Source organism: Malaya genurostris, chromosome 3, assembly GCF_030247185.1.
Source record: "Malaya genurostris strain Urasoe2022 chromosome 3, Malgen_1.1, whole genome shotgun sequence".
Taxonomy (NCBI): Eukaryota; Metazoa; Arthropoda; class Insecta; order Diptera; family Culicidae; genus Malaya; species Malaya genurostris.
This window is the reverse complement of record NC_080572.1, coordinates 70,413,614-70,438,429: the sequence shown is the minus strand read 5'-3', so window position 1 is coordinate 70,438,429 and position 24,816 is coordinate 70,413,614. Positions and strand designations below refer to the sequence as shown.

Below are 24,816 nucleotides of genomic sequence, written 5' to 3'. Positions count from 1 at the left end.
ATTTTTTGATGCCGGATGTCTTAGAATTACAAGAAAAGTCGAGAACTAGTGTCATCTCTAAAAAAAATTAAAGAAAATACCAGAAAGTTGTTGAAAGCCTTTAGCTGGCGATCGGCAATGGCCGGTGGATTGAATATTATCAGTGAGTCCTCCAGGTGACTACTTCTTTTTCGAGATGACACTAATTCTTGACGTTTCATGCGATTCGAAGACTTTTGGCATCAAAATATTTTTTTTATTTCAAAAATTTCATGTAACTTAAATCCATAGGTGGATAAGGAATAGTTTTTGCCTTTCTCTATAGAAAGGTATTAGAATTGCTGGAAAAACCGACTTTCGAACGGAGCCTCGGAGACCCATAGTGTTATATACCATTCGACTCAGTTCGTCGAGATCGGAAAATGTCTGTGTGTGTGTGTGTGTGTATGTATGTGCAGTTTTCGAAGATATTTGATCGCGCTCAATTTTCTCAGAGATGGCTGAACCGATTTGAACAAACTTGGGCTCGTTTGAAAGCTACTGTCGGGCCATTGATCAAGTTCGAAGATCAAATGGCTGTGAATTTTGGTTCCGGAGATATGATTGTATAAGTGACGTAACCGACAAAAATCGTGCTATTTGAACGCGCTCAATTTTCTCAGAGATGGCTGAACCGATTTTAACAAACTTGGGCTCGTTTGAAAGCTACTGTCGGGCTATTGATCAAGTTCGAAGATCAAATGGTTGTGAGTTTTGGTTCCGGAGATATGATCGTATAAGTGACGTAACCGACAAAAAGCGTTGTATTTGAACGCGCTCAATTTTCTCAGAGATGGCTGAACCGATTTTAACAAACTTGGGCTCGTTTGAAAGCTACTGTCGGGCCGTTGATCAAGTTCGAAGATCAAATGGCTGTGACTTTTGGTTCCGGAGATATGATTGTATAAGTGACGTAACCGACAAAAAGCGTTGTATTTGAACGCGCTCAATTTTCTCAGAGATGGATGAACCGATTTTAACAAACTCGGGCTCGTTTGAAAGCTACTGTCGGGCCATTGATCAAGTTCGAAGATCAAATGGCTGTGACTTTTGGTTCCGGAGATATGATTGTATAAGTGACGTAACCGACAAAAAGCGTTGTATTTGAACGCGCTCATTTTTCTCAGAGATGGCTGAACCGATTTTAACAAACTCGGGCTCGTTTGAAAGCTACTGTCGGGCCATTGATCAAGTTCAAAGATCAAATGGCTGTGACTTTTGGTTCCGGAGATATGATTGTATAAGTGACGTAACCGACAAAAAGCGTTGCATTTGAACGCGCTCAATTTTCTCAGAGATGGCTGATCCGATTTTAACAAACTTGGGCTCCTTTGAAAGCTATTTGTCGGGCCATTGATCAAGTTTAAAGATCAAATGGCTGTGACTTTTGGTTCCGGAGATATGATTGTATAAGTGACGTAACCGACAAAACACGTTGATTTTTACCGCTCTTTTATATATATATATATATATATATATATATATATATATATATATATATATATATATATATATATATATATATATATATATATATATATATATATATATATATATATATATATATATATATATATATATATATATATATATATATATATATATATATATATATATATATATATATATATATATATATATATATATATATATATATATATATATATATATATATATATATATATATATATATATATATATATATATATATAAAGGGTGATTTTTTAAGAGCTTGAGAACTTTTTTAAACAATAAAACGCATAAAATTTGCAAAATCTCATCGGTTCTTTATTTTAAACGTTAGATTGGTACATGACATTTACTTTTTGAAGATAATTTCATTTAAATGTTGACCGCGGCTGCGTCTTAGGTGGTCCATTCGGAAAATCCGCTTTTTTATCGACAAATTTTGTTCAGCGATGAGGCTCATTTCTGGTTGAATGGCTACGTAAATAAGCAAAATTGCCGCATTTGGAGTGAAGAGCAACCAGAAGCCGTTCAAGAACTGCCCATGCATCCCGAAAAATGCACTGTTTGGTGTGGTTTGTACGCTGGTGGAATCATTGGACCGTATTTTTTCAAAGATGCTGTTGGACGCAACGTTACAGTGAATGGCGATCGCTATCGTTCGATGCTAACAAACTTTTTGTTGCCAAAAATGAAAGAACTGAACTTGGTAGACATGTGGTTTCAACAAGATGGCGCTACATGCCACACAGCTCGCGATTCTATGGCCATTTTGAGGGAAAACTTCGGAGAACAATTCATCTCAAGAAATGGACCGGTAAGTTGGCCACCAAGATCATGCGATTTGACGCCTTTAGACTATTTTTTGTGGGGCTACGTCAAGTCTAAAGTCTACAGAAATAAGCCAGTAACTATTCCAGCTTTGGAAGACAACATTTCCGAAGAAATTCGGGCTATTCCGGCCGAAATGCTCGAAAAAGTTGCCCAAAATTGGACTTTCCGAATGGACCACCTAAGACGCAGCCGCGGTCAACATTTAAATGAAATTATCTTCAAAAAGTAAATGTCATGTACCAATCTAACGTTTAAAATAAAGAACCGATGAGATTTTGCAAATTTTATGCGTTTTATTGTTTAAAAAAGTTCTCAAGCTCTTAAAAAATCACCCTTTATATATATATATATATAAGGGTGCCAAAATTTTGGGATCAACTCTATTTTCGTAAAGTTCTAGTGCTCAAAAGTTTAAGCACCTCGAAAAAAACCTTCATGCAAAATTTGACCTAAATCGGACATGCTTAAGGGGTGCTGCCCGGTGGTAAAGGTTTGGCAATTTTCGATCTTGAAAAAGCACCATAGGGGGGAGTACATGAAATTTCCAAAATCGAAAATTTTTTTTGATGCCAAAACTCTTAAAATTGCATAAAACATCAAATTTAGTGTCATCTCAAAAAAATTTTTTTTGAAAAAATCAACTTTCTGGGACTTAGAAAAATTTTCATATTTTTTCTAAGTCCCAAAAAGTCGATTTTTTCAAAAATTTTTTTTTTTCGAGATGACACTAAATCTCGACGTTTCATGCAATTCTAAGCCTTTTGGCATCAAAAACTTTTTTTCGATTTCGAAAATTTCATGTACTCCCCCCTATGGTGATTTTTCAAGATATATGAAAATTTCACTAAGTGGACTAAGAAGGCTTTTTGCCTTTCTCTATAGAAAGGTATTAGAATTGCTGGAAAAACCGACTTTCGAACGGAGCCTCGGAGACCCATAGTGTTATATACCATTCGACTCAGTTCGTCGAGATCGGAAAATGTCTGTGTGTGTGTGTGTGTGTGTATGTGTGTGTGTGTGTGTATGTGTGTGTGTGTGTATGTGTGTGCACTTTTCGAAGATATTTGAACGCGCTCAATTTTCTCAGAGATGGCTGAACCGATTTGAACAAACTTGGGCTCGTTTGAAAGCTACTGTCGGGCCATTGATCAAGTTCGAAGATCAAATGGCTGTGATTTTTGGTTCAGGAGATATGATTCTATAAGTGACGTAACCGACAAAAAGCGTTGTATTTGAACGCGCTCAATTTTCTCAGAGATGGCTGAACCGATTTGAACAAACTTGGGCTCGTTTGAAAGCTACTGTCGGGCCATTGATCAAGTTCGAAGATCAAATGGCTGTGATTTTTGGTTCCGGAGATATGATTCTATAAGTGACGTAACCGACAAAAAGCGTTGTATTTGAACGCGCTCAATTTTCTCAGAGATTGCTGATCCGATTTCAACAAACTTGGGCTCGTTTGAAAGCTACTGTCGTGCCATTGATCAAGTTCGAAGATCAAATGGTTGTGACTTTTGGTTCCAGAAATATGATTGTATAAGTGACGTAACCGACAAAACACGTTGATTTTTACCGCTCTTGTATATATAAGGGTGCCAAAATTTTGGGATCAACTCTATTTTCGTAAAGTTCTAGTGCTCAAAAGTTTAAGCACCTCGAAAAAAGCCTTCATGCAAAATTTGACCTAAATCGGACATGCTTAAGGGGTGCTGCCCGGTGGTAAAGGTTTGACAATTATCGATCTTGAAAAAGCACCATAGGGGGGAGTACATGAAATTTCCAAAATAAAAAATTTTTTTTGATGCCAAAACTCTTAAAACTGCATAAAACATCGAAATTTAGTGTCATCTCAAAAAAAAATTTTTTTGAAAAAATCAACTTTCTGGGACTTAGAAAAATTTTCATATTTTTTCTAAGTCCCAAAAAGTCGACTTTTTCAAAAAAATTTTTTTTCGAGATGACACTAAATCTCGACGTTTCATGCAATTCTAAGCCTTTTGGCATCAAAAATTTTTTTTCGATTTCGAAAATTTCATGTACTCCCTCCTATGGTGATTTTTCAAGATATATGAAAATTCCACTAAGTGGACTAAGAAGGGTTTTTTTAGATTAGCATCACTGATTACAAATAGGCAACGCAATTGTCAAGCACTAATTTGGAAAAATGATGCTGACTGTGTGACATAAACACTGAAGCATGCTTTCGTGAACTACTCGAATCAATCTGAATCAATTAGTTTCGAAATTAGTATCCGAAATTATTTAATAAAATTATGAAATACATTTTCATGAGACTGTTATGAAAGAAGAGAAAGGCATTATCACACCACTAGGTGGATTAAGAAGGGTTTTTTAGATTAGCATCACTGTTCTCATACAAATAGACAACGCAAATGTCAAGCACTAGTTTGGAAAAATGATGCTGACTGTGTGACATAAACACTGAAGCATGCTTTTGTGAACTACTCGAATCAATCTGAATCAATTGGTGTCCAAATTAGTATCCAAAATTATTTAATAAAAGTATGAAACATATTTTCATGAGACTGTTATGAAAGAAGAGAAAGGCATTATCACACCACTAGGTGGATTAAGAAGGGTTTTTAGATTAGCATCTCATACAAAAGGCAACGCATATGTTAGCGTTTGGCTTGAGAAATGATGCATGCTTTTGTGAACTACTTGAATCAATCTGAATAAATTGGTGGTGGTGGTACCTTTTCAATGTACTTAAATTGATTACACTATGTTCTTATTTTTTTATTCAATCGTCACCAACTTATAGGTTGTTTAGGGGCTGTCCATAAAAGACGTCAAACTTTTTTTGGCAATTTTTGACTCCCCACCCCCCCTTTGTCACAAATTGTCACAGCAGCAAAGACCCCCCACCACCCTATGTCACATGTCACGAATTCAAAATAAATAAAATTCATCCCAATACATACTCAATATGTATGACAAACCAAAGAAATATGAGGGAAAATTTGATTTATTACATGCTGTCATTAGATTCAAAAATATCTCTAAAACTACAAAAGCATCGAAATTATTTTAATAACATTAATTATATAATTTAACAAAAGTATTTGATTGGAATTGATTAAACATTTAAATCATCTGTTTTAATCCTCCTAGGGTTTGACATTTCTTTAGCTAAGGAATAATATTTCCATCATGGAACATTGTCAATTTTGTTTCTTTGGGAAATGCTCTTTTAACACTCCTTATCAACAGAGTTGGGAAAATACCGGTTTCGTAACGTTACGGTTTACGTAGTTTCAACATATATTCTCGTTTGATGCATCCCGTGTTAGATTTCACAACCGTTGTTTCATTCGCAATAAAAAGAATACTAGATTAAGAGAAATAAATGATAGATGAAAATTTCACGAAAATAATAAGTTTGGATCATAGTCACATTGATATTGTTAATTTGACAGCATTCCCTACGCAATAGCAATGCTCCATGCAATATTAGTTTAGAAAAATATTTCACACTACATAGTGATTAGAGCGACAAAAGACTTTGTTTTACTTCCAGCTGGTTGATGCTGATGATGATGTTTATGAGGATGCACTATTTTGATTAAACTCAATAAAACGCTTTTTGACACGACATTGACATTGACATTTATGGAAGTAACCGGAGCACAGGGTTTGAGCACACAGCAGGCGCTGCGTTTGAAAGGCGCGTTTGAATTGCTCTAGCAAAACTTGCACTCCTCCCGGGTAGATGTGAATAGTTAACCGAAAATCAAAATAATAACAAATATTACCATCATCTTGATCTTATCTTGATGTTCCTGTGCAGTCTTAGCAATAATTCATATTTTCTTGATGTTTAATCGAAGGAATCTTCTTGATAGATTAGATTACTGAAAAATTCGTCTTTTATAAATGTTTTGCTCTTGCTTTGAAGTTACAATGGTAGAATTTTATATTTTCTCATGCAGACTTTGAAATGATTTTGGATATTTTCACTCTTATTTCAAACTATTTTCAAATGTTATTTTTTACCATTGAGATGTTTTTTTGTGTTTCGATTATAGAGGTTTTAACCTTAAGGTCATTCGCCTCTTCGGGCCAGAAAAATTTTCTGACCCTATGTGCGGGGATGGAAATCGAACCCAAGTGAGCTGCGTGGAAGGCCATCGACTTACCCACCACGCTATACCCGTCCTGAGATGTATGGTTTTAATAATTGGTTTGGAAATCACTTCTACCCGGGCTGTTACTTCTGTATATGATATTCAAGCTAAACAGGGTAAATTAATCATCTGCATGACATGCTTTATGATTGAACATGTTTTTCTTATCATTATAATTATTAATAATCAAAACATATATGTTAATGTTATTTGCTGGTTTTATTGATATTACTCCGAAAACATGGTAGTGCTGAATGAATTTTAAATACATCAAGAAGCATGAAATTTTGATACGACCGACCAAACAAACTTTTTGAAATTCTTTCATTCTTTGTGGGGTTTATATTCCACATCTGCTGACTACCTATCATAAGATTTCCGAAATTAAAAAAAATCCATAATTCCAAGCGATTGGTGCACCCAAACTTATATACATTGACTAGAATTGTCAGTGCATAACTTAAGTTAAACCGTTTGAAGGCATATTTTTTTACTCATATTAGGCCAAATTTATTAATTTCGCTAATTTACTCACCCCTCCGTGCACTTTTTCTGATCACAACAGGAATGATTTCCTGCATCATTCATTTCCGAATTTACAAGAAGAAGCTTTTACATCAACAAATACACGTTTTCCTATAGAATGTAAACGTTTATTGTGGAGATTTTTCTGGAAATAGGGCAAAGCAGTAATATAATTAGGTGTTTCAGAAATGCGCTCATTGAAAATATTGGATGTCACATTCCAACAACCCTCCCCCTGTCACAAACGGTCAAGTTTTTTGAAACACCCCCCTCCCCATTGCGGCGTGACGTCTTTTACGGACAGCCCCTTAGCCATTCATCAGTACCAGATGCAAAGAAACTGATTTCTCAAAACAGAACTAAACCAGGCATATTCTGCGTTGTGTTCCGTCGCGATCAGAGTAGTTTGTCTTTTTGCTGAGCAAAACTGAGGGCGACTTATGTCATACCGAGCAAAGGGAAACAAATGATTTTGATTGACACTTCAGTGGTAAATATATTTCATCACAATCAGCATCCCGCGTCGAGTATGAAAAGGCTAAATAAAGGGTGATTTTTTAAGAGCTTGAGAACTTTTTTAAACAATAAAACGCATAAAATTTGCAAAATCTCATCGGTTCTTTATTTTAAACGTTAGATTGGTACATGACATTTACTTTTTGAAGATAATTTCATTTAAATGTTGACCGCGGCTGCGTCTTAGGTGGTCCATTCGGAAAATCCGCTTTTTTATCGACAAATTTTGTTCAGCGATGAGGCTCATTTCTGGTTGAATGGCTACGTAAATAAGCAAAATTGCCGCATTTGGAGTGAAGAGCAACCAGAAGCCGTTCAAGAACTGCCCATGCATCCCGAAAAATGCACTGTTTGGTGTGGTTTGTACGCTGGTGGAATCATTGGACCGTATTTTTTCAAAGATGCTGTTGGACGCAACGTTACAGTGAATGGCGATCGCTATCGTTCGATGCTAACAAACTTTTTGTTGCCAAAAATGGAAGAACTGAACTTGGTTGACATGTGGTTTCAACAAGATGGCGCTACATGCCACACAGCTCGCGATTCTATGGCCATTTTGAGGGAAAACTTCGGAGAACAATTCATCTCAAGAAATGGACCGGTAAGTTGGCCACGATTTGACGCCTTTAGACTATTTTTTGTGGGGCTACGTCAAGTCTAAAGTCTACAGAAATAAGCCAGTAACTATTCCAGCTTTGGAAGACAACATTTCCGAAGAAATTCGGGCTATTCCGGCCGAAATGCTCGAAAAAGTTGCCCAAAATTGGACTTTCCGAATGGACCACCTAAGACGCAGCCGCGGTCAACATTTAAATGAAATTATCTTCAAAAAGTAAATGTCATGTACCAATCTAACGTTTAAAATAAAGAACCGATGAGATTTTGCAAATTTTATGCGTTTTATTGTTTAAAAAAGTTCTCAAGCTCTTAAAAAATCACCCTTTACAATGTTCTCGTTTACGCAGAAGACGTTGCTGTAGGACTACGTGTGGATAACCTTCTTTTGATGTTTACTGATATCGCAGTACGAAGATATTCGTTCCATCCAATGGGAAGTGTGGCGGATTCTTTTTTCCTGGTATCCAGGTAGGCGTGCGTGTATTACGTATGCGATAACATAAAGTTTTTCCTTCTTACGTTATTTTTATTCTAGATACACGATGTAATTATAAAACTCTGGTGGCCTATGAGAAACAGCACACTGTATGTCAATTCTGTAAACAACCAACTCACTAGAGTTAACCCAGCATTTAATTTGCCAAAAAGTCATGTTTAGTCAAAAACAACGACCCAAGTAGCGCAAACCGCGGCTACCGAACATAACCAGTACGGTATCGATGCGATGTATGAGAAGTGTGCGATCATAACATTTCACAAAGCGGTACCAAAAACGATAACGTGAACAAAGTTTTATAGGATAATTATTACTTCGTGGCAATCCTTGCATAAATATTGAATTCGCTGAGAATCATCACCATCATCATAAACATAATATTCCATGATTGAAACAACTACAAAAATGGTCTATTCGAACTTCGATTTATTGGGGTAGAACGAAATGGTACTTGATATTGCACGACTAACGACAATCCATAAACAAACGACCCATCACCTGTACTGTTCAATACACAGAAGGGAATCAGGCGATGCCTGAGCGAACTAGTGCGCGTTATCTACGAGGACTTAAGCTACACCTAGCGTGTACCGGTGCCAGCAGCGTCATCATATTGAATCTGTATGCGAAATAGGTATATACAGAGGGGTCTCGTATAACGCGGTACACCGGGGGCGTGAAAAGCGAATCCGCGATAAACGGGACCCAGAGCATATGGGATTTCGACTGATTGGGGCTGTGCACGATTATCTCGCTTCGGTCGACAGATAGAGCTATACAATCTTCGGCAAACTTGTTGTAGATACTTAGACCAACAATTTAGTGTAGTTTGACCGACAATTTGTTGAGAACTACACCGCCAGGGGCGCTTTGAAAAGAGCATGAAATAATTCATATGTTCACAATAGAAAAACAGTTTGAACATGAAATATCGCAAATATTTTACTTTCGGTGGTGTCGGCGTTTTCGGAAAGAATGTTCCGGAGGTCAAAACAGATCAAATTGTGTAAACAGTAATTGAAATTTCTCGCATGGCTGACACTTGTGTGCCATTCAACGTTCGAAATTTCTGCAAATCAAAATCATTTTGACTTATTAAGATGGTTTCTTCGAGAAGGTGTTTCAAGGTTCCAATACCTATTGAACGATTGATGAAACAGCTCTTATTGTATCTACAATGTGATGTTCTGTAACTGAATACCATACTTGTTTATGAGAGTGATCTTATCGATCAGTTTTTGAATAAGTTGATGAAGGAGAGACAGATTTTGAACTGTTTTTAGTAAGTAAGTTACTAAAGTATTAAGATGAATAAGCTATCGACATCTGAAATCTGAGGAATTCGATAGTGTGAAAACTAGAATTTCATACTTAATGTTTTGATTATTTATACAATTATATAATGTCAAGTGCATAAAATGTGACATATATTGCTCATATAGTTCGATTTTATTTTTTATTTGAATTAAACCTTTTTTATTGAACAGGGAAAAGCCCAATGGAGCGAAAATTTCATAGTCACACTCTTCATCAGGCAGTAAATCTATAAATTCAGTTTTTGTAACAAGTGCGGATAACCAATTCGAGATTGTAACAAAAGCTGCTACGTAAACGACCAAAGACATATTTTGGTGAACTGATAAGAAGCAAAAACCGAAAAGTTTGCAGGGATCACTGCAAGGGAAACTACGAAAAGCAAACCGATGAAGTTTATTCTGAATGGCTTCGACGCGATGGATGTCAAGTTAACAATAAAGAGCCAAAAAGACAGTACCATTGCCGTAATCAATTTATCAGCGATGATGTCATCAATTTCCTCACGAGAAATATGTTCAGCACCCATCTTTTCACCGAAATCCTTAATTTCAGAAATTATTCTTTCGTTCTCAATATAATCGATTTGTGTACCAGGCTAAAAAAAGATGGAAGTAGTTTTTTCCAGCAATTTTTCAACGTTGATGACTTAATTTGAACTAAAACTGATTGAATGCAATCAAAGCAATTCCGATGTTGCGATTTAAGCAAAATTATTCTAACTCGGGAATGAAACAGTTTTTCATTCAATCTTGGAAAATTTCTCGAGTCATCCAGCCTTTTTTATTGCTCCGGTTACTGGGAGATTCGAACGCTGAAAATTTTTTAAAGCACGTGATTTGGTACATTATTAACACTCCAAATATCAAGCCTGAAAAAAAGTTGGAACGGTAACTTCGATCTGTCATAGCTCAACTGTTTTTCAACGAATCTTAATAATTTTACACCCACGAATTTTGTGAAGTTCGTAAATTGAATCAAACATTTTGTAGCAGACCGTTTTTTTTCGTTCCAGGTTTTTTTTCACGCGCCCAAAATGCCCTATCTGCTTAATTTCTACTGGATGCTCAGAAAGTTAGCTACAACGTATATATAGGAAAAAATTACATATTCACGTCTCTAACACAACCAAATAAAACGAAAGAAAGAATCTATGATGTTCTCTCTGTTGCACTGTAGTTGTTTTTATATTCTAGCTTTCAACGCGACTCAACTAGTATATAGTAGTATGTATGCGAGACAGTAATTCTTCAGAAACACACTAACACAGTTACGATAGCGTCGCGTAGGATGTATGCTTAGTAGATTTGTTAGAGAATCGCATGACACAAAATCATTTTATGACTTAGGGAAGCACATGAGTTCGCATCATTTTGCGAATCCTCCGAAATAACAGCTATTTTAACAAACCGAAAAATTCAGAAAATTATATAGAAACCGCATATTTCGAAACTTGAGAAATCCCATAAAAGTAATCATATTTCTTATCAAGTTTGTCCACGACCAGACAGCTATTAATTCCTACACAAGCATTGTAGAAGAAATCTCTACCGTCAACTAATATAAATCACGAAACAAACAAATATAATTTTCCCAAAAAACAGATTTCTTAGTCATCATGATCACAATAGCGCAAACCTTTTTTTCGAATACTAAACTACTGTTCACATTATCGAATACTTTTTGATAAACCAAGCAATGTTGATGAAGATACACTGCTCTTAAATTATCACACACAAGCTTTTATCAATCTTCTAACCAGTTTGTAAACCCTCAAAAAAACGATCTTAATAAATCAACAAAATCAAGATTACAGGAGTTGCCAACCCAGAATTGCACACCAACATCACCAAGTGAGAAAAAATTTTACAACTGTTCACACTATTTAATCTGTTTTTACCTCCTTTACTTTCTTTCCGAAAACACCGCCAATCTATATCATCAGGTTTTAGAGATATAACATAATAAATTTTAAGTGATCACAATAGCGCCATTCTGTGGGAAGGTTCTAAACTAACATAGTTTTCATAATGTAAACTATAACATTCCTAACAACTTTCCAACAAACAAAACCGCTCTATATCCTTAAGTTCTTTTTATAAGAACAAAATTCTGATAATTGATATTTGTATTCAAGCACACTAGCTACAGTCTAAGTATCTACAACAAGTTTGCCGAAGATTGTATAGCTCTATCTGTCGACCGAAGCGAGATAATCGTTCACAGCCCCAATCAGTCGAAATCCCATATGCTCTGGGTCCCGTTTATCGCGGTTATCCGGCAATAACGAATCCGGCAACAACGAATACCGGCAAAACCGAATCCGCGTTGTACGAGACCCCACTGTAGTGGGATTTTGCACTAGTTACATCACCCACCGCAAACCAACCAGTCACCGTCACAGTTCCCGTAAATCAGAAACTATAGCAGATAGACAGTCGGAGGTGTGTCACATACATGATTGTGCTATTAGCGTTCACGACCTGGGTTGTGGTTTGTATTGAAGCGCAACGTCAGCCCGATTACAGACGCTTTGATGGGTTCTTCTACATTTTTTACGAAGACACTTGAGCGCGAATTCGAAAAATGGAGATATCGGTTGAAAGTGTGATTGATAGTGACCTTCACTGTATTCATTTGGAGAGGTAGAGGGTTTTCACTCTGAATTCTAATTTCTTCAATCATACGAAGGAAGTTAAAAAAATTCCCAAATTCTTAATGAATGACTTACAAACGGTATAAGTTAAAAAATTACGACCAGGACGACAGAAACAAAAAACAAAACGTGGTGAACACTAAGACGATCGAAAAGAAACTCTGAAGCATAAATTTATGCAGGCGATACGTATTGTATATCAAAAACCCGTTGTAATCCACCTAAAGTCCTGGCATTACATTCCTTTTGTGGAATTTGGCCTTTCTGTTTCAACAGACTTCGCAGCCGATTCTTAGTGTACAGAATCATTGCATGGCTAGTACTATGGATCCTACTGACACTAAGAATCCTTCCAGGTCGGGGCTCGAACATACGACAACTGGCTTGTAAGACCAGCGTCCTATGCATTGAACCGCCAACCCTGGACTAGTAATGTTTTAATGTTTTTCTCATTTCTAAAGGACTTCAATAAATTTTTCTTTGAATATTGAATAAGAACAAAATAGTTTGTTTGGGCATACATTATCTTAACCTTTTCAATTTTTGACAGATTCGACTCAAGTTAATGGGAATTCTTCGTTTGCTCTAAATGACGGTTTGAAATTTTAAACATTTTTTTTTCTAACCCTGTAATTTCAGAACCGTATGTATATTTTTATAAGGAGTGTATCGATAAGTAGTTAGCAACATTCAAACAGTTATTACTCTGAAATGGCTTAATTTTTTGCAGCGTGTTTTGCGGTGACATGCTTGTTTACATGTCAATAACAGCTGCGCAATCGATTGGTTTCGGTACGGTTTATCGTTTCAATGATGAGTCGAATTGATCCGGAAACGCGAAAGAAAATTCTGCATACTTGGTGCTCAGAAAGTGGTGTCACGTACAACGAAATTGCAAAACGCGTGAAAGTGCACCACACCAGTGTCAAAAATATTATCTAGAAGTTCGGTAAGACCTTCTGCATGAAGGATTTGCCCCGATCCGGTAGAAAAACGGGTCCCAGCCAGCCCGGCCGGGACTTTAAAGTGGTTGAGTACATCAGGAAAAACCCATCGGCATCGACACGGGATTTGGCCAAGCAGTTCAACACCAGCATCGGGATTATTCAACGCATCAAAGTTCGGAACTCCCTGAAAACGTACGAGAAACGGAAGGTGCCGAAAAAGTCCCTGGTACAGCAAGTTCAGGCCAAAACAAGAGCGCGAAAACTGTATAACCGGATTCTACAGAATAAAGACGGATGCATCCTGATCGACGACGAAACCTACGCCAAGGAAGACTGTCGAGCGCTACCCGGACCGCAATTCTATACGAAATCGGTGTACCAGGACCCGGACGACGCTGACTCCACGGTGGCGATGGAAAAGTTTGGGCAGAAGGTGTTGGTCTGGCAAGCAATTTGTACCTGTGGTTTGCGATCGTCGATTTTCTTCGCGAAAGGCACAATTAACACCAAGGTGTACGAGGAAGAATGTTTAAAGAAGAGAATGCTGCCACTGTACAGAAAGCTCCTTCTCTTTTCTGGCCGGATTTGGTTTCAGCCCACTACGCCAACTCCGTTCTACAGTGGTTGTCAAAAAATAATGTACAATTCGTGGAAAAGGACATCAACCCACCGAACTGCCCGGATCTTCGGCCAATTGAAGGTTTTTGGGGTCAACCGACTTTGTCGGAAGGAAGGTACAGTGTCCCAAAACAGTGAAATTCATAAAAATGTAATTGTTCTACAATATATCGAAATCTGATGTCAAAATATGTTTTTTTCGCTTTTTTATTCAATAACCAATGTTGCTAACTACTTTTCGATACACTTCTTAATATAATCCATTCATCGAATATCTATTTTTATAGCTTATCAAGCATTAGGAAAAGATATATGATATTTAGTATGCCTTCTTCGCCACTGGAGCACAACCGCTGATCAGTTTATTTATCTAATTTTTATGTTAGCTGAGTATATTTTCATTAGCAAAATTGCATTCTATCATGACCCTAGACGTAACAGGTCTAGAACGAATAGATTTACAGTGAGAAAGAAAATTTACGAATATATTACTCATAAAAATAGTACTGTTCTTTGTCATTTGCATGTTTTGCGCTATTGCTTGAAGAAGGTTATAGGTTCGAGTCTAACATCTGAGGGATAATTTTTTGGAATTTTTGTATTCAGGTCATATCTGATTCTGAATAGATGAACAGAACAACTAGAACTGCATTCAACAATGCCGGGTTAACTTCCGCTCGATTACATTCCAGTTGAACGGTGAAAAAGTTCGCATGGATGTTCTTTCCAGCGTTGATTGAAACTCTTTATGTTTAATTAACTTCTTATATACTCCAACTGCTGGAATAAGATGTAATAAGTCTCTTGAACTAATATTGAACTCAATGTAATGGAACAGAAATGAAGTGAAACATTTTGCTCGATTTTCTATTCCCACTTCAAAGATGAGAATCGGTTCCAAGTTTAACGCTGTTGGACTGTATAAAAGCATCGCAAAAACAGACAGTATACTTCAATTCCTTGAGGGCAAATGCTTTAAAATACCGATCAATTATTCTATCGACTGTCATAGATGGATGCACCTTTTAACGAGTTTACATTCGACCCTTGCATAAAAACATAAATCAATATTATTGTTAAACCAAAGCTCCTAGATTGACTGCAAGTCACTTAATTCAGTTAAACTTTCTGAACTTGAATTTACTCATTCCACGAATAGATACTGATTAGTCAAACAAGAAACGTATAAAAAGTTGTTCATCGGTTCCACTGCTGTAATCAACACTGTATAACAAATGCAGCGTTGTTGAATTGACCAACGGAATCGTTCGGTTGAAAGGTTGTGTAGGTGAATGTTACATTCACTAAGGCAAATATTTATTAAAACAAAAAAAAAACCTTGTTAGAAAATGTTCACCTGTACGTGATTGGAAGTGTATGGTATAGTAGTTTTATGACTACGATCACGAATCATGTATGCAACTATAAACTTTTAACGTCATTTGTCGTTGAGCAAACGATAATAATTTCCACTCCATTCACTTGGCGTCAAACAAACACTACACTGTGCAATTATTCGAGTCATGCGTTCTTAGCATGCCAACAGCTTGCACCCAACTACGTATAGCACTGGGTCAGACGTTTTTGTGGTTGATGAATTATTTCAAATTTGTACATTCAACTAGTATAGAAGAACGACATTGATGAACTCTTCTTCCTTATTCCTTTACAATGTTGAATGTAACTGTTGTTCAAAATTTCATGCGTATTTAAAAATGATCGTAATTAACACGAACAACGCTTTTATAAAATTTATTACTTATACCATTATTTCTCCGGAACCGGGAGTGAAGGGCTGTCTTTGAATTTGATCAATAGCTTACTAATAGCTTTCAAAGGAGCCTAAATTTGTCATAATCGGTTAAGCTATCTAAAAGAAAATTGAGCGGTAAAAAAACAACGCGTTTTGCCAGTAACGTATCTTATACCATTAAATCTCCGAAAGCGAAAGCCATTTGATCTTCGAACTTGATTCACAATTCAATAGTAGATCAACAAATAAATGATGACGCTGACGTAAACCAATAGGCAGCAAAGGAGACAAAACAAAATCTCAAATCAGCGTTTGACGGCAAAGCAGAGAGTGAAGATAGGTTTGTGATGCGATGTGTATGTCTATTTCTTCGCGTTTCGCATTAATGTGTGTGTATTTTCTGGTGGATGGGCTTCCATAGAGATATGACTATAATTGAATGCTCTGGCGCCCGAGTAAAGCGAAGCATGCTCGGTTTTTCTGGTCAAGTGTTTTCACATGCAGGGTAGGTTAATTGGCAAAACAATCACCCTATATAGGAACTACATAGCTACGGGTTCGAGTCCCGTCACTGTGGTAACATTTTCGCGGTTTTCATTACATCATTACATTTCATTCAAACGAACGGTCTTATGGTTCCATAGCCTGCTATTGCATTTCATCTCTATCCAACCTCTAGCTCGAGATTTGCAAGATAATATGAGCAAATTTATGTGAAAATCTGGAAATAATTTATGAAGCAAATTTATGCGGGAAAATCTGGAACTATCTCAAGTCCCAGACCATCGACTTATAAATTTTTTTCGAGATAACATCAGACGTTTCGTTAATTTATCCGACAAAACAAGAAAACCGCATTCTTATGGAATAGTTTAAAACCATATAACTTTGAAAAAACGCTTCAAAACACCGAATAAAAAGAGATTGGAGTGTATCAAGTTATAGCAATTAGCAATAACTTTACGTTTGCTTTACGGTTTATGTTGAACTGCTAACAGATCGGCTGAAAAGTTCGTACCGTTTCTATGAGAGGGCACCACTAGAATTAAATCCATACCATTTTCAGTTAGTACCAACCTTCAAAAGATACGTGTATAAATTTGACAGCTGTCTGATTATTAGTTTGTGAGATATTGCATTTTGAGTGAAGCTACCAAAAACCATCAACAGTGACTATTATATAGCGTTATTAGAGCGTTTGAAAGACGAAATTAAAAAAAAACGGCCTCATTTGAAGAAGAAGAAAAAAGTTTTGTTTCATCAAGACAATGCACCGTGTCACAAGTCGATGAAAACCATGCTGAAATTGAACAAATTGGGCTTCGAATTGCTCCCTCATCCACCGTATCACCAGATTTGGCCCCCAGTGATTTTTTCCTGTTCTCAGACCTCAAGAGAATGCTCGCTGGTAAAAAATTTAGAAGCAATGAAGAGGTTATCGCTGAAACTGAGGCCTATTTTGAGACAAAGGACAAATCGTACTACAAAAATGGTATCGAAAAGTTGGAAGATCGCTATAATCGCTGTATCGCCTCTGATGGCAATTATGTTGAATAATAAAAACGAATTTTGGCAAAAAGATGTGTGTTTCTATTAAACGATACGAACTTTGCAGCCGAACTGTTAGGTGGCAAAACAGTTCAACATAAACTGGAAATGTTCAGGCATTCAGTTCAATTTAGCCTGTTTTGCGCTTGGTTCAAAAGAAGGGTAGATTAATTGGCAACATGAATACCCCGGATAGGAAAAATTAGTAGTTCGAGTTTGGACACAAATTTTCAATTCTGCTGTTCCATTCGTCAGCCTTTTTACAATCTGTTTTTCCGTTAGATAGAGATAAGACGTAAAAAAAAAAAAAAAACAAAACCAAATTCTTATATTTCACGTATCACATTCCCTCTCTTTAAATTTTGAATGCGATGTTGTACCATTTACACATTTATGATTCAGCTCAAATTTTTCATAGGGTCTGTACAATGAGTCAAAGTTTTCCTACACCTCTGATTTAGAAATTTAGAACCCATAAACCAAACCAACAAACTTTTTATTTAGGCTCCACACTGCCCCAGCTCAACTGAGACATGAATTGACAACAACAAAAAAAATACTACAATAATACAAAAAATCTAAAGACTAACCCAGAATGTTTTGAAGCAAACAAAAAACTTTTCAATTTCGCAATAATTGTGAGTCTTGTGTAACGGTTTACTTGGTATTCCTTTAGTGGAATTTGGCCTTTCTGTTTCACCTGACTTCTCAGCCCAGCCAAATTCAATATCCAACACATGTGTATTTGAAGACGAAAATAATACACAAAACTATTTTATCGCGATGCTTCCTTTAACGACAGTAACAACAAAAACCTGTTTTAATCCATCTAGTGGTGTAATGATGTCTTTCTCATATCAATCAATCACGTTCGAAAATTCGTGAAGGAATAACTTAACTTAAGTTTCATCCGGTTTTCATTTTGCTCAAGTTCAACCTCGTATAATAAAGGATCAATTTTTAGTTTGAATAAAATATCGTTTTTTAATATAATTTGAAAGAAAAAATTGTGGATAGTTTACTATCGATACACTCCTTATGGCTCTATAATTTCATATTCTTTCTCCTCTCTAGTTAGTTTGATATCGTTAAAAACCGAAAAAAGTAAAAATTACTGACTATCCAGAAGTCATAAATAAAAAAGTAAAAAATAATTAACGATAGTGTTATTAATAAAGAGGTGGCAAAGAAACTGAATCTACCCAATGGAAAAGAGCGTTACAGACCTGCAGTCGAAAAACCATTAAGAGTAAAACCAGGATTAAATAGAATTATAATTAACTAACCAAAATCTTAATTAGTTTATGCACCATGTTTCTGTTAAACAGTACAATATATCTCTTGTAATGAAATATCATTATTATTGTGCAATCATACGAACGCAATATTAAACAAGCAGTACCGTCGATTGATCTTCATTTGCAGTAGGGGAAAGGGGAGCAAAGCGGGACATGCTTCATATCTCTTCTTATTTATGATGCTAGCTACCTAATTTTTTTGGAATTTCGTCAATTTTTTTGTAGAACTATTATATTTTTGACACGAGTCTTTAATTTCGGTGCGCCATTATCTCAATCCATATTGGAAAAAAGAAGTTTCGTAGTAGGGTAAAGTGTTATAATATGCTCCCCTTAGGAAAACATTCGGATATTTTTAAATGTACTGATATATTTTCTTCGAGAATGTAGGAATTTATTTGCAACACGCCTGAGGAACATAATTCTCAATGATTCCGGTAGAAGTGATGAAATTTGATTGATACAAACACATTTTCCAAAATGACCACATTCTCAGTTTTTTCGTTTGCCGTTGGAATAATGCCCCAGCTACCGTATAATATGCCTCACAACAAATCAGTGGTATGCCCCACAACAATGATTCAATATGCCCCTTGAAAAGTCGATATAGAAGAAAAGCACATAAAGAAGATATTCTTTGCATCAGTAATCAATTGCACAATCAATTAATTACAATTAGAAACCAACATTTTTGATCGTCCCAACGCTGCATTTTGTTTTAATAAACGTTGTATATCTTTGAAACAATATTTTAATTCGCAGCATACTGTTGAATCAAGGGTGGGGCATAATGTCCGTAAAGTGACTGGTTCTAGAAAATTAGTATATCAAAGAAATGGCTTTGTTTCTCTGCATATTTATACTGTAAATAGATACATTAGCACTGCTAGAAGTTAGTTACTAAGTTGCAACCGACCATCAGACGTTTTGTACGGATAAAATGCTTATTTAGTGGAAACAAAACCTTACATCGAAAAGGTGCCTAATGATATTTTCAGTTTTTTTCACATTTTCCAGCAAACGAAAACTGCCAAACTTGCATAGCAGAAAGATCCTACGAAAAGATAGTGTTAGTGATAAAATTTTTGTTTAGAAAAGTCTTGAATACTTAAAAAATGAAGGGGGTGTGTAACCTTACTTTACCCAAGCGAGTGGAAATTCTTATACATCTTTCTGATACATTATCGACGTGTGGAAAATAATGTAATTTCCATTGTATTCGATGTAACTGTTTTTATTTTTTTTTGTCACAATGGTATGCAAAACTTAATTTTCTACTCCATGTAATTTTTTGAACTTATTTTTCGTAAAAATGAAATAAATAATTTTCTAATTTTGATCATTTGTTGACATATGGAGTGGAGTGGAGCAAAGCATATTTTTTGTCGTGAATCGACTTACTTTACTATGGGTCGCTTGTTCAAAATTTACCCTCTGAGAGAGTGATAAGTTTTCGATTGTGAATATCTCTTCTTGTACCTAACGCTACAGGCAATCGGAAATCTGACCATAACTTTATGATAACATTTTCACTTGTATGACATAATAAGGAATAATTCAAAATTAAACTTTTCTGAAATGTTTGGTATCAACGAGTATCAAAGCGGAACACTCATGACGCCTTCCTCGTACCTGAGTTAAGGATCAAATGTAAACCAAGTTCACAGTGCAACCAGTTTATCGAAGTGGCTTGAACGATTTCTTAGCAATTATTTCTTTTCTAACGAATGTTAAGCCTGACTTTGTGTATGAAATATCAGTTTTTTGATAAATTTTTCACCATTGTTTGTTGGAAAATGACTTACATTTTATGAATGTAAATTTGAATTCCCTAATAAAAAAAATCAGCTACACTGCTTCAATGCATTTGTATTTGATCGTGCTACACGAAATAAACAAATCTTAACATTTTCTGCTAAAAAGCAGTTTGCCGACAACCTTACATATCCATAGCCTTTCGCGTGTTAAATTGAAGGTTCCTAGTTTGCGGGAATACTAATAGAAGGTACGTGAATCTTTATTTCGCATTAATTTCTGCAAGAGAAAATCCATATAGGAATGTGTTCGTTGCTAATCAAATGTGTTAGCGGGAGTAAGCTGAAACTCGAACAGTTCTTAGAAAAAATGGAAGAGTTTTAGACTAATATTTTCGCTTTTCTTGAATTGCAATTTTCAGCCGAATGAGCTGCTTTGTTTATTTTTCAATCGTATGAAAGATTTATTGATTAAAATCAGGAAAGTAAGCGCAGGAATTTTTTTTCGCGCACACATTGTTGACATTACGCATACGTCTGCAAAGTGTTTTGCTCCTTAACCGAGCAGGAAGTAAAGCAAGTGCGTAATTTCGGTTGGTTCAGGTCCAGAGCTCAAAGCCAGTTTCTCTTCAAAGAAGATCGACTGGGTCGTCCTGCTGCTGCATTGAAGCAAAAGTGGACAATGATGGGGAACATTAGGCAAAATCTGTTCTTATAATGGCTCCAAATATTTTCTAAATTTCTATTAGAATTACTTATCGATTGCAATATGCAAATCGGAAATGAAAGTAATCAGTCTGATAGATTCTTATTATAAAATTTTCGAATTTTTTTTCGCCCCTATTTTTTAACTGGATTTTGTATGTATTGGTTTGGATGCGTTTTGTTGACTTCAGAGTGTTCAATTGCTGACAGATATTTAATTGTTCATTACATTTGTACTATATTAGAAAAAAATTATTCTATGCTATTGAATAAAGAAGTTATTTCAACGTGTATTGCAGAAAAAAACCGACTATCGAACTATAGTATTGGGCCATTGATCAAGTTGGAACAATAACTGACTAGGACTTCTGGTTCCGGAGATATGATGGTATAAGTGACGTAACCGACAAAACGCGTTGTTTTTTACCGCGCATATTTCTCGGAGATGGCTGAACCGATATTATCAAACCTAGGCCCGGTTGAAAGCTATTGTTAGGCCATTGATCAAATACAAAGGTCAAATGGCTGTGACTTCTCGTTCACCAGATATGATGGTATAGGTGACGTAACCGACAAAATGATTTGTTTTTTACCGCGCAATTTTTTCAAAGATGGTTGAACCGATTTGAACAAGCTTAGGCTCGTTTGAAAGCTACTATTGGGCCATTGATCAAGTTCAAAGATCAAATGACTGCGACCTCCGGAGATATGATAGTGTAAGTGACGTAGCCGACAAAACACGTTGTTTTCTACCGTTTTCCCCCCTAATTTCGTAAGGCGGTAGTGCTCAAAAGCTTGAGCACTTTGAAAAAAGTTCCCATACAAAGTTTGAGCTGAATCGGATATGGGTAAGGGGTGCTGCCCGACGGTTAAGGTTTGAAAATTGTCGATCTTGAAATATCACTATAGAGGGGAGTACATGAGATTTCCGAAATTGAAAAATCTTTGGAGAAGTCCCAGGAAGTCGATTTTTTCAGTAATTGTTTTTTTCAAAATGCATCAACTTTTTTATGGTGATTTTTCAAGATCGAAAATGTTCAAACTTTAACCGCCAAAAGATAAAACTAGTGTGTAAATAGTATCACATATCTATTAAAGCCACGCAAAAAAAATCGGAGCGTATGCAATTGAACTTTTCGTCATTCAGACAAATGCAACGCATACTATGCCGTTTCTCGTATGAAACTGAAGCTCTAGTGAGAATCTCGCTGTTATTTATAGATTAGTGTACTCTCACGGGTTTGCTTTCGATTTGAATGACCAATCAGAGTCAAACATTCTGAAATTTGAACTATGCTTAGCAAATTGCATATTATTGCAAATGCACAGGTTGACGTAATAACGTTCGCCACCCGACTTGACTGTACTTTATTGTGCAATATGTTTTATGCTTATGTAAAGTGTACCCTACACTAATAAAAGTAAACTTGCAATCTGAGCATTATAAATCAGTTTTAAAAACATTATTTAAGATACCTATAGTTTATAATTTATAAATCCTGATCAATATTCGATTGTGTGATTAAATTCGATCTTTGGGAATTTAAAATAATGTTCCAGCAAAAATATGCTTTAATAAAAATTGTGGAATGCAAAAAAAAAAATGTCAACAGAGTAAAGCTTTATACTACACTTCAGTTTCGTATGTTTGTCATTTATTTTCACAAACTTCGCACTCAATCGACAGAATAAATGCCTGGCTGGTTTCTGGATCGCACTCCCTCTGGGAATACTACCCGGTTGAATCTCGAAAAACTCAACAGAAAATTGTCAATTTTTACGAATTCCCTGATACCAACGTATCGAGTTTCCCGATGTCCAAGCACAGTGTCGCTCTGCTATTGACAAAATCGTTTACCGTTCATTCATGCATTTCCCACTTCGTTTCAGCGGCTATCGATAACTATTTCTCTGTTCTGCTACTAGAAATCCACAGCACCAACAAGTTTATTTTTACCCTTCATCTCGGAAATAGAAGGGAGAAAAAAAAACTTACAACAGGAACAGATGATAACCACATAGATCAACACCACAGTTCCAGAATCCTCCGGAAAAGTGGTTAGTTTCCTCGTAAACATTCACGTAAACCGTCATAACCGAAGGCGGGCGAACATCGCTCGGTAGTAGGAAAGCTTTAACAAGAGTGGACGAAAAACTTACCGGTGATAAAAACGGTCACTAAAATGCTCAAACGATTGTAGAACTTGCTCAAACTGGTCGCCGCCAGGAACATGTTGGCTTTCGTCTTTCTGTACTAGGTGTGTTTACTATTTTTTTCCACTGCGCGAATTTCGGTGAACCTGTGCAAACAAAGTAAAAATAACAATCACTGCTCACTGCACTAACGTATTACCGTAAGTACCGTTAAGTGGGGTACCTTCGGTGTAAGTTAAATATTCACACAGTTCATCATCCCGTAGCAAAAAAAGCTAACCATCTGTGATAACACATATGAAAAATTTTGAAAACATAAAAACAAACTTCAAAAAACATAAAAATAGAACAACATATTTTATAAATTGATGATAATGTGAATCATGTCTGTTCAATTGCCGCTTCTGTTTTCGAAGGTACCCCTCGCTTACAGTACCAAGTTTGAAATTGTTCGCAATTCGATACGAAAAACAATGTGACATTGTACGGTCACTATGCTCACAAGAAAAGGTTGAAGTGAACTACCTCGATACACACCGTTAAACGATGTCCCGATCTTGAACTATCAAACCAAGCCGGATTAACTTATCAATCAAAAGTATGCACGACACTTTCGCACCTGCTAACACCACTTATACGGTGCGGTTTCTTCCGGTTACACTTGAACCTGTACGTGCGAAGGCAACTGTCTTATCTCGCAGATCACAAGACCTGCTCTCGCGTAGTATCTCTCGTCTGTACACCAAACACACCAAATCAAAACAGCACTGATTGACAAACAATGAACCGCGAAATATCCGAACACACACCTGTGAATCGCCGCGAGCCGTCGGGAAATAACAATTACGCGCGAAAGGACCTTATGCGACCGTACGCGAGGACTGTTAGTTGGTAACTGAAACTGAACGCTGGCATCAGATTCTATGTTGAAGTATCTGTAAATATCTAGCCGACAGTCCGAGCATCACATCGCACCGGTCGGAAGGCAGACAGTCAGCTATAGGTAGGTTCTGCTCGTTGCGAGAGATGCTTTGTAGCAGACGCTGTCGGTCGGTGTGCAACATCCGTTCGGTTCATGGGGTAGCAGCCGTTCTGCAGAAGCAAAACAACTCTGCGACGTTGCATGAGCTAGTGCGACCGTTCGACGGTATCACGCCATACAGACGGTTCTGCGAAGCGGGAGTTCATAATAATAATCATGTTGCGCGAAATGATCCGAAGTGGAAACATGACCAGCCGACGAACAGAGTATGTGGGTAAGTATAAGTAGCACGGGAATACAGAAATGTTAGAATGAGCACTGTGCTAGGTCTGCATAATTGTCTGGCACGGGAACCAACGGACCGATAACATATATCGTAAGAATAACTGACCGTTACTGCTTCGGCGGTAAAAGAAATCTTCGAGCAATATCCTGAGTTGGAATGAATTGCAAATGAAAGTTAAC

General features: G+C 36.5%; 1 protein-coding gene across 5 annotated transcripts in view; it reads right to left on the bottom strand.

Moving 5' to 3' along the window:
• The window catches only part of LOC131439305 (uncharacterized), a 145,371-nt gene extending 121,079 nt beyond the window's left edge, over window positions 1-24,292 (bottom strand). The window contains exons 1-2 of one of the 5 annotated variants that reach the window (XM_058610169.1): window positions 24,179-24,292; window positions 23,376-23,515 (exon numbers count right to left, since the gene is read on the bottom strand). In XM_058610169.1, coding sequence (XP_058466152.1) covers window positions 23,376-23,448 — 73 coding nt within the window. In that variant the 5' untranslated portion in view covers window positions 23,449-23,515; window positions 24,179-24,292. Of the gene's footprint in view, window positions 1-7,002; window positions 7,138-23,375; window positions 23,516-23,871 lie in introns of those variants that run through there. The other 4 variants (XM_058610168.1, XM_058610166.1, XM_058610167.1 and 1 more) reach the window with 4 other exon arrangements.
• Window positions 24,293-24,816: the final 524 nt, after the last annotated feature.